This window comes from Anomaloglossus baeobatrachus, chromosome 1, assembly GCF_048569485.1.
Source record: "Anomaloglossus baeobatrachus isolate aAnoBae1 chromosome 1, aAnoBae1.hap1, whole genome shotgun sequence".
NCBI lineage: Eukaryota > Metazoa > Chordata > Amphibia > Anura > Aromobatidae > Anomaloglossus > Anomaloglossus baeobatrachus.
In genome coordinates this window covers 844217898-844236412 of record NC_134353.1, presented here as the reverse complement: position 1 = coordinate 844236412, position 18515 = coordinate 844217898, and the positions used below count along the sequence as shown (strand labels likewise).

The window sequence follows — 18515 nt, the reverse complement described above, 5'->3', positions numbered from 1 at the left end:
ACACGCAGTCGGCAAGCCTTCCAGGAAGTCAGGCGGATTCTGATGTGGGTGGAGGAAAGAGCATCCACCATATCCGCAGTTCACATCCCGGGTGTAGAAAACTGGGAAGCATACTTCCTCAGTCGCTAGGGCATGGACGCAGGGGAATGGTCCCTTCACCCGGACGTGTTTCAGGAAATCTGCCGCCGCTGGGGGGTGCCGGACGTCGACCTAATGGCGTCTCGGCACAACAACAAGGTCCCGACCTTCATAGCGCGGTCTCGCGATCAAAGAGCTCTAGCGGCAGACGCCTTAGTGCAAGATTGGTCGCAGTTCCGGCTCCCTTATATGTTTCCACCTCTGGCACTCTTGCCCAGAGTGTTACGCAAGATCAGATCCGATTGCGGCCGCGTCATACTCGTCGCCCCAGACTGGCCGAGGAGGTCGTGGTACCCGGATCTGTGGCATCTCACGGTCGGCCAACCGTGGGCACTACCAGACCGTCCAGACTTACTGTCCCAAGGACCGTTTTTCCATCGGAATTCTGCGGCCCTGAACCTGACTGTGTGGCCATTGAGTCCTGGATCCTAGCGTCTTCAGGATTATCCCAAGGGGTCGTTGCCACCATGAGACAGGCTAGGAAGCCCACGTCTGCTAAGATCTACCACAGAACGTGGAAGATATTCTTATCCTGGTGCTCTGCACAAGGAGTATCCCCCTGGCCATTCGCGTTACCTGTCTTTCTTTCCTTCCTGCAATCTGGGTTGGAAAAGGGCTTGTCGCTCGGCTCCCTGAAAGGGCAAGTCTCGGCACTATCCGTGTTTTTTCAGAAGCGTCTAGCGCGACTTTCTAAGGTGCGCACGTTCCTGCAGGGGGTGTGTCATATCGTACCTCCGTACAGGAGGCCGTTAGATCCGTGGGATCTAAACAAGGTCCTTGTTGCTCTCCAGAAGCCGCCTTTCGAGCCCCTGAGGGATGTGTCACTTTCTCGACTCTCACAGAAAGTGGCATTTCTGGTAGCGGTCACGTCTCTTCGGAGAGTGTCTGAACTAGCAGCGCTGTCATCCAAAGCTCCTTTCCTGGTGTTCCACCAGGACAAGGTAGTGCTGCGCCCCATTCAGGAGTTTCTCCCTAAGGTGGTATCCTCTTTTCACCTTAATCAGGATATCTCCTTGCCTTCCTTTTATCCGCATGCAGTTCATCGGTATGAAAAGGATCTACATTTGTTGGATCTGGTGAGAGCACTCAGAATCTACATTTCCCGCACGGCGCCCCTGCGCCGCTCGGATGCACTCTTTGTCCTTGTCGCTGGTAAGCGCAAGGGGTCGCAGGCTTCAAAAGCCACCCTGGCTCGATGGATCAAAGAACCAATTCTTGAAGCCTACCGTTCTGCTGGGCTTCCGGTTCCATCAGGGCTGAAGGCCCATTCTGCCAGAGCCGTGGGTGCGTCCTGGGCATTACGACACCAGGCTACGGCTCAACAGGTGTGCCAGGCAGCTACCTGGTCGAGTCTGCACACTTTCACCAAACATTATCAGGTGCATACCTATGCTTCGGCGGACGCCAGCCTAGGTAGAAGAGTCCTGCAGGCGGCAGTTGCCTCCCCGTAGGGGAGGGCTGTCTTTGCAGCTCTAACATGAGGTATTTCTTTACCCACCCAGGGACAGCTTTTGGACGTCCCAATCGTCTGGGTCTCCCAATGGAGCGCCGAAGAAGAAGGGAATTTTGTTACTTACCGTAAATTCCTTTTCTTCTAGCTCCTATTGGGAGACCCAGCACCCGCCCTGTTGTCCTTCGGGATTTTTGGGTTGTTTTTCGGGTACACATGTTGTTCATGTTGAACGGTTTTCAGTTCTCCGACGTTACTTCGGAGTGAATTTGTTTAAACCAGTTATTGGCTTTCCTCCTTCTTGCTTTTGCACTAAAACTGGTGAGCCAGTGATCCCACTGGGGGTGTATAGCCAGAAGGGGAGGGGCCTTACACTTTTTAGTGTAATGCTTTGTGTGGCCTCCGGAGGCAGTGCTATACACCCAATCGTCTGGGTCTCCCAATAGGAGCTAGAAGAAAAGGAATTTACGGTAAGTAACAAAATTCCCTTCTTCCCGGGAGAGCTAATTTAGGGTGAGATGCAAGGGATCTCCAGATCTGCCAATGTTGGTCCAATTAATAGCGATGCATCGGAGACAAACACAAGAACACACAGTCAATGTCCGTGTACCAGGCTTTGTCTGAACCTCAGATGCCCAAGACACTAGTTTTATTACTGTCACAAAGAAAGGGGCATGACCTAATAGATTACCTTAAATGGGTATATAGGTTGACAATAACAAGATCGTAAATTATGGATCCTGCTGCATTCCTAAAAGTCTAGTTCTGTCCAGTTTTCTGGACATTCATTAACAAAGACATTTGAGACAAAAGCATCTTTATAACAAAGAGTACACCCTGTGTTATTGCTTTTATGAATAACACTTATGAAGCTAATATAAAAGTACAAAATTATCAAAGATATATAGATATATAAATTGCTTAAATGATAATCAAACTTAATATAAAATATTAACCATAACAATTCCTCCCTTTTTATTATTTACAGACAATTTATATATCAGCTATATCCCCATGCTATGACAGCATGGAGGGGCCAACCCCGTTCACCGATAGATATCTTGTTTGTAAATTTCATCATATATATTTACTAAGGGAGCACTGAGGTATTTTTCACATGTTGTAAGTGATGGCCTGTGATACTTGATCTTACATGTCTCTTTTCATAGTGTTGTCATTACAAATATACCAATTCTATCAGCTACATACACTAATAGTACCAACATTCCCATCTGTAGAATGCCCATCAGCCACCCAGTGATACCTGAGAACCAAATTGTCGGAGACATTTGTCTGCAGCTCGGTTATATAGGGAATGTTTGGGTAAAGCACTTATATCTAGAACACCATGAGGGAAGTCATTTATAGGCCTGGTGACCACATACTAGATATAAATGCTTAGGAATTATGCAGTGTATTATGTCAGTGGTTCTCCCAACACAACACATATCAGTCAAACGTCCTTTGCCTCGAAGGTTTGGCACACAAATTTCAGCAGTTTTTGAGACAGACCTCATTCCTTCAGGATGTCTTAGACTCAAAATGTTAGTTAAATTGGTAAAGTTGTTCACAAGTCTACACAGAATGTGTAAACCACAGTTCACTATTGCTCAAAACATCCATGGTCACTTTTCTGGAAACAACTATCATTACAAATAATCACGAGTAATTGAAGTACTCTCACAGTTTTTCCAGTCCTAAGAGTGGGAGCATCACAGGCGTAACTTATAGTCCTCATATAGGATCAGGGGATCTGCAAGATATGGCATAGAATTAGACGATATTGGGCTCGGAGTGCATATCCAACAGTTCTTAGTGCTTTAGAGTCCATATCTTGGAACAGAACTTGGTGATGCTTTATCAGTTTGTTATCACAGTCCTCTTTTAGTGCCTCATTGATAGGACAAGAGGTACAGTTACCATCAGCATAATCCAAAAGGCAGAGTGGTTATCTTTGTATCTTTGCCTTGGATCTTGACAGAAGTGGCAGTGGTTAGCATCACTTAGAATGGCTCCCTGGATCTAGGCTCCAATGGTCTCCTTATGTGTCTCTTGACCACTACCCAGTCGCCTGGTGCCGGTGTGTGTGTGCCGCTTATAAACTTGGGGTCTGGGATGGAGGAAAGAACACAGTTATGAGTAACAGTGAGATGTTTGTGCAACTCAGGGACATATTCAGTGAGAAAAGCATACGAGGCCTGCAATTGCTGTGGGAAATATAATTCTGTCTCAGGAATACTACCAAACATTAATTCATATGGGGACAGCTTCTTTATACCTCTTCGGGCAGTTCTCACTGAAAGCAATGCGATGGGCAAGCAATCTACCCAGGACAAGTGTGTTTCCTCCATGCACTTTAATTTAAGAGTACCGTTAAAGCGTTCCACCTTCCCACTACTTTGTGGGTCAAAGGGAACGTGGAAAGCATGTTCTATTCCCAAAGTAGCCATGATCTGTTTCATTTAATTCTCCATTGAAGTAAGCACCTCTGTTACTTTCTATAGTTTTGGGAAACCCATATCTGCAAACCACCTTACTTATTACTTTCTTGATGGTAATTGTGGTCTTTGTATTATCTTTCATCACGGTCTAAGCTTCAGACATACCAGGACATATTCATAAGTACCCACCTTAGGCAGCAGTATGTAGTCCACTTGCAGTCTCTGAAATGAGTAATCTGGTTTTGGTGCTGAATTTCTGCGGAACTCAAATAGGCCTACCGGGGCTGTGTTTTGCACAAACAAGACATACTTTGCAGCCATATTCGGGAACCCTGGGGCACATCAGTTTTGCAGCACTACCGCACACGTCACACCTTTGCACCGGGGAATGTGCCAGGGCAGCCATCATGGGGAACAGGCAGCAAGGGAGGCAAATCCGGGTGTTTACCTGCCATACCACTGACTCTGACCGTACAGCGCATTCTTTCTGTTCATTTGAGGGGGCCTGGGTGTGGAAGACCTGAAACAGTTCACGATCAACGGCCACTGGGGCCGGTACGGTGCCAGCCTCCTTTGCTGAAAGGTGGCGCCCCGCACTCTCGGTCACTAAGCTCCCTGAGAGGGCTATGTCTGTTATGGCCAGTATGTCTGTCAGAGGTAGTCTTGCTGCTTCTTTAGCCGCCTTGTCGGCCAGTGCATTCCCTACTGCAAGGGGAGTTTGTTCCCGTGTGTGTGCCGATACTTTGACTATGGCTGCCCTTCGGGGAAGGGTGAGTGCTGTCAGTAGCTGCTCTACCGCCTGCGCATTCTTTATGGGTTTGCCAACAGAGGTCAGGAAATTACGGCTCCACCAAATGACGCCAAAGTTGTGTGCTACCCCAAAAGCGTATTGTGAGTCAGAAAATACATTACTCTTCTTACCTTCTCCCAGACTGCACATTACAGCGAATGCCTTCAGCTCAACCTCTTGCGCAGAGTAGCTCGAAGGGAATGGTTCTTACTGCCTTACCATTGTGGACTACTGCATACCCGGTGATGAACAGTCCTTGATCATTGTCCAAAGCTATGGAACCATCTATAAAATACTCAGCAGAGGGGTTAGTGAGTGGTACATCAGTGATATTTGCCAAGTCCTTTGTTTCTGCCTCCACCAATGCCTGACAGTCACGTGTCATATCAAACTGAACTTCTTCATCTGCTAGTTTGAAAAACAGGGGCAAGTCTTGTCTCACGGTCTCTACCTCAGGGGCAGGTCTTGTCTCACGGTCTCTCCCTCAGGGGCAAGTCTTGTCTCACGGTCTCTCCCTCAGGGGCAAGTCTTGTCTCACGATCTCTCCCACAGGGACATGTCTTGTCTCATGGTCCCTACCTCAGGGGCAGGTCTTGGCTCACGGTTCCTCCCACTTCCCCATCCAAATATTCTCCTCCCTTTTCTACAATCCACTGTTAATCATGCAGCTGGATTTAGACCATTATAGTTTGAGAGCATTATGGGGGAATGTAAAGAGGGAAAAACTTAATATTTGTCCGGCCTTTATACTGAAGGATGGTGGGTCTGAGCCTGTTGGAGTCTTTCAGATACAGCATGAGGAGCTTGGAGTGAGGGCGCAGCTTAACACTATGTCCTCTGTCTTTCTAATAGAGTCCTGAAACAGCTGCCCAGCTCTTACACAAGCAGGGGTCACTGTAATAACTGAATGTAGTATCCCAGAGTAATACTCTGGAGGGTGCTGTCTGCCACCGTGTTCTTGGGTGAGGACGCCGGCTATATGTCCAACCTGCTTGTGGCGGTAAAGGGTTAAAGGTTTTTCCCACGTCTATTTTGCTTATGTGACCACAACTCTCTGGGTTTATTCTCGAGTCAAACAACTAGCTTTGGGAATTGTCAGTCAGGATTCGTCGGAGACTACACAGGGCGCCTTCTTTTAAGGGGGGTGGTCACCTTGGGCCCAATTAGGATAAATTCTATGCAGGTCCCAATTTTCTGCAACACGTCTGTCCTTAAATTAATAAGTGAATATGAGAAAACTAAAACCTGGGTCACAAAATAGGAACAGTGAATGTAGTCCCCGGGGGATGACAATGGGGTTGTGGGAGACATCTGAATTGTCAGTTTCCTATGGTGGTGGGGGTCACGATAGTAGTTGTTGCCTTTTTGGGACATTTGTCCCCTCAAAAAAACAAAAAAAAACCTTTTTGCCCACAAGCCCAACCTTTTACATTGCTGTAGTCTAAGCCTTTAAAGCCTCTAGGGCTGCGACAACCCCACACCCTGATGAAGGTGACACTAATCACAAAACCACACATTGGTTCTGGACATCGCACACCAACAAGATGTCTGTAGCGAGGCACCATCCTCTCACACATTGTGCTATCTTCCTATGCAGCATGGCTGACATACCTTCAGTCTTTTTAGCTGACACAGTTACCATTGCTACTGCTTGCACATTTTCTCTTTTTTTTTTTTTTTTTTTAGCACCTTACATTTACACCATGTACTTTTGTATGGTTCTTCATACATTGCTGCTGTAATATACTTCACCATCATTCCATTCTGTTCTATAAACTCATTGCCTTACATACACACGCAGCATGTTACTTTTTATAACTCATGCTGCTTTTTGTATCATTATAGGTCAATACGGGTCTATTCACATTGCTGCTTGTGGTCATCATTATAAACATTCCTTTATAATCCAACATTATAAATATTCCTTTTACATATTTTGATTGTTGTGATGCTGCCCTTTCTCGGTTGTACCCACTGCACCATTTTACTTGTTATCAATAAACATTATTGTGTTATTTCTCCTCTATAATGGTTACATATAGGCTATTTTTTTTCCTCCTCACTCTTTTGTGTATTCCTGTAGTTTAGTCTCTTATCTCCTTCTTGTGGTGGATTATACCTCTACCCCTCCCTTTTCTTCTACTTGGCTGCAGGGGGGCCAAATTAACGCTTTCCTTTCTAGTTCAGCTCCCCAGGGGATATTTCCCTCAAATACAAAATACATCCATTTCATATTGCTGCACTTTTTGAGACTGGTACAGCGCCCTGGACTGTAGGTCTATGGGCATTTAGAACACACCGCAGCAATAGTCCATGATTCTTATCATTATGTTCATACCCAAAACTGAGTATGGTCCTATGCTACAATCTGCAACAGATCTTGTCGCTTATTCTGCCTAAAACCAGTGTCTAATCCTCTGTTAAACTCCATTCTCTGGAAAGTTACCAAGATTATGTTTTCCGATGTGGCCAGATATACCTTCTGAATACCCTGGTGATATGTTCTAAATGTAAGGGTAATTTTACAGGAGATTCAGGATGTAGGTAGCAAGGACAATATGCCTGGGCATAGGGAAACACAGGACACGCAATATTAGCTCTAGAGGGACTGTGTTGGCCACAATGTCTGCAGGTCTATCCCAATGATCCTGCATATGGCAGGGGTGCTGAAGGGGGGAGGCAGTGCAGGTTTTACATCAGTTATAGAGACTGCAGTGTTCCCTGGGCCTTTATACTATCACAGATTACATATACACCACCATGAATGGTTTAATCTGATTTATGGTCACTCAGTGAGAGACGCTTGGATACTTTACCACATTCTAACCTGTTTGTTTTTATCTTTCAAACAGTCTTCACATTTGCAGAAAAACGTCTCCCAAAACAAAAAAAAATTCCAATAACATGTTGCATCAATCCATTGCTTCATTCCCTTTTCGTCTTTCTTCTATATCCTTTTTAGGGACATGGGTGGTACCTCTGAGGCTGATTACGTCCTATAGCTGCCAGTCCTCTGACTGCAACTTCAATGCCCGCAGTTAACCGTAGAACTGAAATGGGCCATAGTCTTAACCGCAGAAGACTCTACTCTTCTCCCAGCACCAATTTTCTCGCAAGAGAAGGATTTCTACTCCCAGAACCACTGTTCTCGCAAGAGAAGAATTTCTAGGAAGCATCAGGTTACCAGCCCTCTGTACCCGTACAATTCTGAGACAGAACCAAACAAATAACAATTCATAAACTCTACTACCAACAGTTATTGGGATTACTTCTACTTCTCAATATAATATATCATGGGAGACTAAGCTAATGTCCTACAAAATCTCCATCTACCTCTGACTCAAACAGATTACATTAAACACAAAAGAGACAGTGTATCCAGACCAGAGCAGAGCAGATTTCAACTATTCAAACACGTTCCCTTTCTTGTCCTGTAGAGGGCGCAGCTCCAAAAATAAATCTACAATAAGTTTTCCCTCTCTGGCTATATGTTTCTTTGTCTGGATAAACTGGATGATTACAAACTACAACTCCTATTAAGCCAATTCCCATCTTAAATGCAAATGCAAGAGAACATAAATGCCAGCACAATGGTTTATCAGATTTTCTTTGTCGCTCTATTGGGAGACCCAGACAATTGGGGTGTATAGGCTATGCCTCCGGAGGCCGCACAAAGTATTACACTCAAAAGTGTTAAGCCCCTCCCCTTCTGCCTATACACCCCCGTGCTCCCACGGGCTCCTCAGTTTTTTGCTTTGTGCGAAGGAGGTCAGACACGCACGCACAGCTCCACAGATTGCAGCTGCTGACCATGTCGGATGGAAGAAAAGTGGGCCCATATAGGGCCCCCAGCATGCTCCCTTCTCACCCCACTCTTGTCGGCGGTGTTGTTAAGGTTGAGGTATCCATTGCGGGTACGGAGGCTGGAGCCCACATGCTGTTTTCCTTCCCCATCCCCCTCAGGGTTCTGGTGGAAGTGGGATCCTATCGGTCTTCAGGCACTGAGACCGTGCTTCATCCACAACTCCTGTGGAGCCTGCTGGATAGGAGCCGGGTACCGTTCAGGGACATGGCCCTGCTACTTGGAGGTACTCTGTGTCCCCGTGGGGACCGCGCACAGCAACACTCCAGCTTTGCTGGGTGTGCTAGTGCACCGGGGACCGCGGAGCTGACCGGGTTAATATGTGCCATTACACACTCAGCGTTGCTGAGTGTGTTTATGTATAGGGACTGCCGCACTGACCGCCGCTGCCATGGAAGCACTGCGGCGCGGCTGGGACTTGTAGTGCGCCGGGGACTTCCACGCCGGCCGCGCTTTTACGGCGGCCGCGTTTATTACTAGAGTCCCCGGCTTTTTGCGGCCTAGTTTCCTTTCCTCCCGCCCATAGCCCTGACAGGCAGGGGAAGGGCGGGACGCTGCATAGAACGAGCAGCACTGAGGGCTGGAGCATGCTTTGCATACTCCACTCCCCTCACTGTGCACAGTGCAGGCACCAGTTCCCGCTCTTTCTGGGTCACGCCCACGGCTCCCTCCTCTCCTCAGGACGCATTCCTGTCAGCTCCTCGGACGCTGCAGAGGGGGACAAAATCTGGGAGACCCAGGCAGGGACTCTGGTGGCCTCACAACCGCTTTAAGCGGGTGGTAAGCAGCACCTGTGGTGCTAGCCCCATTGTGCAGTAGTGTAACATTATATGTTTATTTTACACTGTATAGTGCACAGTTGATTTCTGGCTATATACCCTATTGTGTTGCTCAGGGAAGATAATAGCATGGCGCCCACGAAAGGCAGGGGTGCCAAAACACAGGCTTATTATGTTGCCTGCGCCGCATGTACGACCCCGCTACCGGCAGGTCCCACTGACCCTCATTGTCTGCACTGTTCGGCCCCTGTGGCACTTGCTCAGCCAGAGCCTCTGCTAAGAGGGGCCCAGGGGGAGCCACCTGCTGACAATGTCCAGGTGACGGGGACAGAGTTTGCAAAACTCTCTGAGACTATGGCTAAGATACTAGAAGCCTTGCAGTACAGGCCGGTATCTCAGCACAGGGACTCTGTTGATTCTTTGTTCCCGGGCCCACCTCAGCTGGACCAACAATGTCCTCCCGGGGTATCTCATGGATCCCAAGCTGAGGGTTCTGACACAGACCCCAGCCCCAGACCGACTAAGCGAGCTCGCTTAGATTTTCCCTCGACATCATCATATTGTTCAGGGTCTCAGCGAGGGGAATCGCTGGTCGATGACGCGGAAGTAGCTGATCAGGATTCTGATCCTGAGGCCGCTCTCAATCTTGATACTCCGGACGGGGACGCCATAGTGAACGACCTTATTGCGTCCATCAATCGTATGTTGGATATTTCTCCCTCAGCTCCTCCGGCGGAGGAGTCGGCTTCCCTGCAGGAGAAATTCCGTTTCAGGTTTCCCAAGCGTACACAGAGTATGTTTCTGGACCACTCTGATTTCAGAGAGGCAGTCCAGAATCACCATGCTTGTCCAGATAAGCGTTTTTCTAAGCGCCTTAAGGATACACGTTACCCTTTCCCCCCTGACGTGGTCAAGGGCTGGACTCAGTGTCCCAAGGTGGATCCTCCAGTCTCCAGACTGGCAGCTAGATCCATACTTGCAGTGGAAGATGGGGCTTCACTCAAAGATGCCACTGACAGGCAGATGGAGCTCTGGTTGAAATCCATCTATGAAGCTATCGGCGCTTCTTTTGCCCCAGCATTCGCAGCCGTATGGGCGCTACAAGCTATCTCAGCAGGTCAAGCGCAAATTGACGCAGCCACACGCACGTCCGCGCCACAGGTGGCGTCCATAACCACTCAGACGTCGGCATTTGCGTCTTACGCTATTAATGCTATCCTGGACTCTGCGAGCCGTACGGCGGTTGCAGCCGCCAATTCGGTGGTACTCCGCAGGGCCTTGTGGCTACGGGAATGGAAGGCAGATTCTGTTTCCAAAAAGCGCTTAACCAGTTTGCCAATTTCGGGCGAACGATTGTTTGGCGAGAGTTTAGATGAAATCATCAAACAATCCAAGGGAAAGGATACATCCTTACCCCAGCCCAAACCGAACATACCCCAACAGAGGAAGGGGCAGTCGAGGTTTCGGTCCTTTCGGGGCGCGGGCAGGTCCCAATTCTCCTCGTCCAAAAGGCCTCAGAAAGATCAAAGGAACTCTGATGCATGGCGGTCTAAGTCACGTCCTAAACAGACCACCGGAGGTGCCGCTACCAAAGCGGCTTCCTCATGACTTTCGGCATCCTCACTCCGCATCCTCGGTCGGTGGCAGGCTCTCCCGCTTTTGCGACACCTGGCTGCCACGGGTAAAAGACCGTTGGGTGAGAGACATTCTGTCTCACGGTTACAAGATAGAGTTCACCTCTCGTTCCCCGACTCGATTCTTCAGGGCATCCCCGCCTCCCGAGCGAGCCGAGGCTCTTCTGCAGGCGCTGGGCATTCTGAAGGCAGAAGGAGTGGTGGTCCCTGTTCCTCTTCAGCAACAGGGCCACGGTTTTTACTCCAACTTGTTTGTGGTCCCAAAGAAGGACGGGTCTTTTCGACCTGTCCTGGACCTGAAACTTCTCAACAAACACGTAAAGACCAGGCGGTTCCGGATAGAATCCCTCCGCTCCGTCATTGCCTCAATGTCCCAGGGAGATTTCCTGGCATCGATCGATATCAAGGATGCTTATCTCCACGTACCGATTGCTCCAGAGCACCAGCGCTTCTTGTGCTTCGCCATAGGGAAAGAACACCTGCAGTTCGTGGCACTGCCGTTCGGCCTGGCAACAGCCCCACGGGTTTTCACCAAGGTTATGGCTACTGTAGTAGCGGTCCTCCACTCTCAGGGTCACTCGGTGATCCCGTACTTGGACGATCTGCTGATCAAGGCACCCTCTCTAGAGGCATGCCAACACAGCCTCGACGCTACTCTGGAGACTCTCCAGAGTTTCGGGTGGATCATCAATTTTCCAAAGTCAAATCTGACACCGGCCCAATCGCTGACATACCTTGGCATGGAGTTTCATACCCTCTCAGCGATAGTGAAGCTTCCGCTGATCAAGCAGCGGTCACTACAGACAGGGGTACAATCTCTCCTTCAAGGTCGGTCACACACCTTGAGACGCCTCATGCACTTCCTGGGGAAGATGGTGGCAGCAATGGAGGCAGTTCCTTTCGCGCAGTTTCACCTGCGTCCTCTTCAATGGGACATCCTTCGCAAATGGGACAGGAAGCCGACGTCCCTCGACAGGAACGTCTCCCTCTCGCAGGCGACCAAAGCTTCCCTTCGGTGGTGGCTTCTTCCCACTTCATTATCGAAAGGGAAATCCTTCCTACCCCCATCCTGGGAGGTGGTCACGACGGACGCGAGTCTGTCAGGGTGGGGAGCGGTTTTTCTCCACCACAGGGCTCAGGGTACGTGGACCCAGCAAGAGTCCTCGCTTCAGATCAATGTTCTGGAAATACGGGCAGTGTATCTTGCCCTGAAAGCGTTTCAGCAGTGGCTGGAAGGCAAGCAGATCAGAATTCAGTCAGACAATTCCACAGCGGTGGCATACATCAACCACCAAGGCGGCACACGCAGTCGGCAAGCCTTCCAGGAAGTCCGGCGGATTCTACTGTGGGTGGAAGCCACGGCCTCCACCATCTCCGCAGTTCACATTCCAGGCGTGGAAAACTGGGAAGCAGATTATCTCAGTCACCAGGGCATGGACGCAGGGGAATGGTCCCTTCACCCGGACGTGTTTCAGGAGATCTGTTGCCGCTGGGGGGTGCCGGACGTCGATCTCATGGCGTCCCGGCACAACAACAAGGTACCAGCGTTCATGGCACGGTCTCAAGATCCCAGAGCTCTGGCGGCAGACGCCTTAGTTCAGGATTGGTCGCAGTTTCAGCTCCCTTATGTGTTTCCTCCGCTGGCACTGTTGCCCAGAGTGTTACGCAAGATCAGGGCCGACTGCCGCCGCGTCATCCTCGTCGCTCCAGACTGGCCGAGGCGGTCGTGGTACCCGGATCTGTGGCATCTCACGGTCGGCCAATCGTGGGCACTACCAGACCGACCAGACTTGCTATCTCAAGGGCCGTTTTTCCATCTGAATTCTGCGGCCCTCAACCTGACTGTGTGGCCATTGAGTCCTGGATCCTAGCGTCTTCAGGGTTATCTCAAGAGGTCATTGCCACTATGAGACAAGCCAGGAAACCAACGTCCGCCAAGATCTACCACAGGACGTGGAAAATTTTCCTGTCGTGGTGCTCTGCTCAGGGTATTTCTCCTTGGCCTTTTGCTTTGCCCACTTTTCTGTCCTTCCTTCAATCTGGACTGGAAAAGGGTTTGTCGCTCAGCTCCCTTAAGGGACAAGTCTCGGCGCTCTCTGTGTTTTTCCAGAAGCGCCTAGCCAGACTTCCACAGGTACGCACGTTCCTGCAGGGGGTTTGTCACATCGTCCCTCCTTACAAGCGGCCGTTAGAACCCTGGGATCTGAACAGGGTGCTGACGGTTCTTCAGAAACCACCATTCGAGCCAATGAGGGATATTTCTCTCTCACGCCTTTCGCAGAAAGTGGTTTTTCTAGTAGCAGTCACTTCACTTCGGAGAGTGTCTGAGCTAGCAGCGCTGTCATGCAAAGCCCCTTTCCTGGTGTTTCACCAGGACAAGGTGGTTCTGCGTCCGGTTCCGGAATTTCTCCCTAAGGTGGTATCCCCCTTTCATCTCAATCAGGATATCTCCTTACCTTCTTTTTGTCCTCCTCCAGTTCACCAATGTGAAAAGGATTTGCACTTGTTAGATCTGGTGAGAGCACTCAGACTCTACATTTCTCGTACGGCGCCTCTGCGCCGCTCGGATGCACTCTTTGTCCTTGTCGCTGGCCAGCGTAAAGGGTCAGAGGCTTCCAAATCAACCCTGGCTCGGTGGATCAAGGAGCCAATTATCGAAGCTTACCGTTCTGCTGGGCTTCCGGTTCCCTCAGGGCTGAAGGCCCATTCTACCAGAGCCGTGGGCGCGTCCTGGGCTTTGAGGCACCAGGCTACGGCTCAGCAGGTGTGTCAGGCGGCTACCTGGTCGAGCCTGCACACTTTCACGAAGCACTATCAGGTGCATACCTATGCTTCGGCGGATGCCAGCCTAGGTAGACGAGTCCTTCAGGCGGCGGTTGCCCACCTGTAGGAAGAGGCCGTTTTACGGCTCTTTTACGAGGTATTATTTTACCCACCCAGGGACTGCTTTTGGACGTCCCAATTGTCTGGGTCTCCCAATAGAGCGACAAAGAAGAAGGGAATTTTGTTTACTTACCGTAAATTCCTTTTCTTCTAGCTCTAATTGGGAGACCCAGCACCCGCCCCTGTTTTTTTGTGTACACATGTTGTTCATGTTGAATGGTTTCAGTTCTCCGATATTCCTTCGGATTGAAGTTACTTTAAACCAGTTTATAATTCTTTTTCCTCCTTCTTGCTTTTGCACCAAAACTGAGGAGCCCGTGGGAGCACGGGGGTGTATAGGCAGAAGGGGAGGGGCTTAACACTTTTGAGTGTAAAGGTCCAGTCACACTAAGCAACTTACCAGCGATCCCAACAACGATGGGGATCGCTGGTAAGTTGCTAGGAGGTTGCTGGTGAGCTGTCACACTGCGACGCTCCAGCGATCCCACCAGCAACCTGACCTGGCAGGGATCGCTGGAGCGTGGCTACACGAGTTGCTGGTGAGCTCACCAGCAACCAGTGACCAGCCCCCAGTCTCCTAGTTACAGCACACATCAGGTTAATTAACCCGATGTGTGCTGCAGCTAAATGTGCACAGAGCAGGGAGCAGCGCACAATGCTTAGCGCTGGCTCCTTGCTCTCCTAGTTACAGCACACATCGGGTTAATTGCCTGATGTGTGCTGCAGCTAAATGTGCACAGAGCAGGGAGCAGCGCACACTGCTTAGTGCTGGCTCCTTGCTCTACTAGTTACAGCACACATCGGGTTAATTACCTGATGTGTGCTGCAGCTACATGTGCACAGAGCTGGAGCCGGCAGCACAGGCAGTGAGAGCGGAGGAGGCTGGTATCAAAGGTAAATATCGGGTAACCAAGGACAGGGCTTCTTGGTTACCCGATGTTTACATTAGTTACCAGCCTCAGCAGAAGCTGGCTCCCTGCTCACTGCACATTAGTTGTTGCTGTCTCGCTGTCACACACAGCGATCTGTGCTTCACAGCAGGACAGCAACAACTAAAAAATGGCCCAGGACATTCAGCAACAACCAACGACCTCACAGCAGGGGCCAGGTTGTTGCTGGATGTCACACACAGCAACATCGCTAGCAACGTCACAAAAGTTGTGCGTTACCAGCGATGTTGCTAGCGATGTTGCTTAGTGTGACGGGGCCTTAATACTTTGTGCGGCCTCCGGAGGCATAGCCTATATACCCCAATTGTCTGGGTCTCCCAATTAGAGCTAGAAGAAAAGGAATTTACGGTAAGTAAACAAAATTCCCTTCTTTACAATACATCCATCACTCAAAGATCAATCAGTCCCACATTAAAGGATCCTCATAGCTTAACATATAATTCCAGACATAACAGTCATATAGAAAACACAGGACAACATATCTTTCAACTGCTGAGATGATATACTCTTCATTCAATTTCCTTCAACAATCATTCGCACATTTAAAAACACATTGATACATATAACAGATCACAGATGGCATATCTCTATTATTTCAATCATACACACAAATTCCAAACACTGGCAGAGGTTTGATAAGAATGGTCTTGTTGGACCACTACGTACCCGTCTCGGACCTCCAGAAAGCACTGAAACATTTGTAACACAATGGGTTACTCACCGCGAATTTTGTTCAGTGGTTCCTGGGAAGGTCTTTGTAGTCGGGTCACAGAGAGGTCCAGTAACCATCCCGGGTTTCTGCACCATGTTCTGTCGTGGAAACCACTTTCCCGGGAGAGCTAATTTAGGGTGAGATGCAAGGGATCTCCAGATCTGCCAATGTTGGTCCAATTAATAGCGATGCATCGGAGACAAACACAAGAACACACAGTCAATGTCCGTGTACCAGGCTGTGTCTGAACCTCAGATGCCCAAGACACTAGTTTTATTACTGTCACAAAGAAAGGGGCATGACCTAATAGATTACCTTAAATGGGTATATAGGTTGACAATAACAAGATCGTAAATTATGGATCCTGCTGCATTCCTAAAAGTCTAGTTCTGTCCAGTTTTCTGGACATTCATTAACAAAGACATTTGAGACAAAAGCATCTTTATAACAAAGAGTACACCCTGTGTTATTGCTTTTATGAATAACACTTATGAAGCTAATATAAAAGTACAAAATTATCAAAGATATATAGATATATAAATTGCTTAAATGATAATCAAACTTAATATAAAATATTAACCATAACAGAAGTGATGGAGGAAACCCATAAAAACGCCCGGAGAACATACACACCATGCAGATGTTGTCTTTGGTGGGAATTGAACTCGCGACCCAAAAGCAACAGTGCTGCTCATGCATTGTCCATGAGAGAAGGTGGCTGGTCTAGCTATAGAAACAAGCCAGTCTGCCATCCCTCCATACACAGCACTGCTCATTGACAACATACAATACACAGTCGTGTGTTGAACCCCTGCCAGAAGTGGAACGATATAGCTAAAGATTGAGATCTTTGTTACTTGAAGTATATTTGTAAAATTTGTCAGAAGCCTCCATACAGCCAAATCAGATCTCATACTTTGCACTGATGAGGGGCAAAACCCCGAAACACTGTGTGCAAACTGAGATTCTGGTTTAGCATTTATCCTAAGTCATATGGCAAGGTATGATATTGACTTTTAGGATTGCTACTTCCAATAGGTGGCATTAGGCTTCAAGTTTTCTTCCTCTCTGTAAAGGCAATTTGCACATTTCATTTCCCAGAGGAGCATTGCATGGCTCATAAGCCTCCTCACCCAGGCATGCTAGACATGTCACTTTCCACAAGGAGAAACGTTACTTGTTAGATCTAAGTAAGTAATTTAAAAGCTATGAATTAATAATAAAAAGCTGTTTAGCCTCAGCCTAGATTGAAGTGGCACGTTCGTTATTCCTGACTGTCTGTGTTTATTTCCTTAAGTCTATCCATCTCCAGTAACAAGCCGCAGACATCGGAAATCTGTGTTTGGAGAGATTGGACATACCATAATAAACCTGCTGACTGTAAGTATTTTCTGTAAGTTTTATAGCAAAGAGATTGAATATGAAACTAAAGCAGCAACTGAAAAAGCTTTATGTTGGCGTTTGAGAGCTTCACTTAGGCCATGTGTCCACGTGTTTTGTTTTGTTTTTTTTCTCCCAAGCTTTTTTCCTTCTTTTAATCAATGAAGGTAAGGAAAAAGCATCCCAGCAAAGTCTAAGAATCGTGACTTGCAGTGGTCACCAGGGCTGTGGAGTCGGAGTCTGAGCCTGAGCTCATTTTGGTGGAGTTGGTATAAAATGCACCGACTCCAACTCCTAAAATATATAATAAATTGGGGACAGTAGTGCAATGCAGAATGTGCTGAATATTTTACTAAATAATATTTAGTATATTGCTTATATTTAAGTGAAAAATGTACTGCAGTAAAATGTGAACATCAGACATTTAATTATTTTTATGATACAATAATCAAGATATTTGGATAGAACATAAAATGTTTATTGGAATACAACTTTAGAACACAAAAAACTAATAAATTGTAAATATGTAATACAATATGTAATATATATATATACAAGATATATATGTAATCTACTGTAATTACATAGTGTATTACATTTTTACAATTTATTACAGTTTTTCTTTGTCGCTCCATTGGGAGACCCAGACAATTGGGTGTATAGCTTCTGCCTCTGGAGGCCACACAAAGTATTACACTTTAAAAAGTGTAACCCCTCCCCTCTGCCTATACACCCTCCCGTGGATCACGGGCTCCTCAGTTTTATGCATTCTCATGACATAGTTATGTCGGATAGAAGAAAAGAGGACCCCGATGGGGCCCCCGGCATGTTCCCTTCTCACCCCACTATGTCGGCGGTGCTGTTAAGGTTGAGGTACCCATTGCGGGTACAGAGGCTGGAGCCACATGCCGTCTCCTTCACCATCCCTTATGCGGCTCTGGGAGAAGTGGGATCCTGAGCGGTCATCCATTTGCTGGGACCGTGCTCCATCCGCAGCCCCTGGTGGAACCTGTCGGACCGGAGCATCTTTCAACCCCAGGGACCGGGCCCTGCAACGTGAAGGTACTCTGTGTCCCCATGGGGGGACTGTACAGGGAGGGTCGCACCTTCTTCCCGGAAGCCGCGGTAGTTCAATCCGTTGTCTTTTCGGCGGACTTCCGCGCCGACCGTGCCTGCTTGTCGGGCGCGGTCTCAAATTTAGTCCCCGGCTTCGCCGCGGCCTAGTTGTGAAAAATCCCGCCACCGGGCCTGCCTGTCAGGGGGAAGGGCGGGATTACCGACATGACGTCGGATGTGAGGGCTGGAGCATCCTGCATGTCTCCCTCCCCCCTCATTGACCACTGTGGGGACCCCAGATTCCCGCTCTTTCCTGGCGCCGCCCTCGGCCCGACTCCTCCCCTGAGAGCTCCGGCGGCCATTTTTGGCATTCTGCCGGTGGATGCTTCTCAGTGACAAAGCTCTGCAGCTCCGGAGGATCCAGGACAGGGAATCTGGAG

The 18515-nt window shown here is 48.5% G+C and overlaps 1 protein-coding gene across 2 annotated transcripts in view; it reads left to right on the top strand.

The window, feature by feature from the left end:
* The window catches only part of ZFYVE16 (zinc finger FYVE-type containing 16), a 172660-nt gene that overhangs the window by 90588 nt on the left and 63557 nt on the right, over positions 1-18515 (top strand). For both annotated transcript variants that reach the window (XM_075325150.1, XM_075325149.1), the window contains one exon: positions 16937-17019. In XM_075325150.1, coding sequence (XP_075181265.1) covers positions 16937-17019 — 83 coding nt within the window. The remainder of the gene's footprint in view (positions 1-16936; positions 17020-18515) is intronic.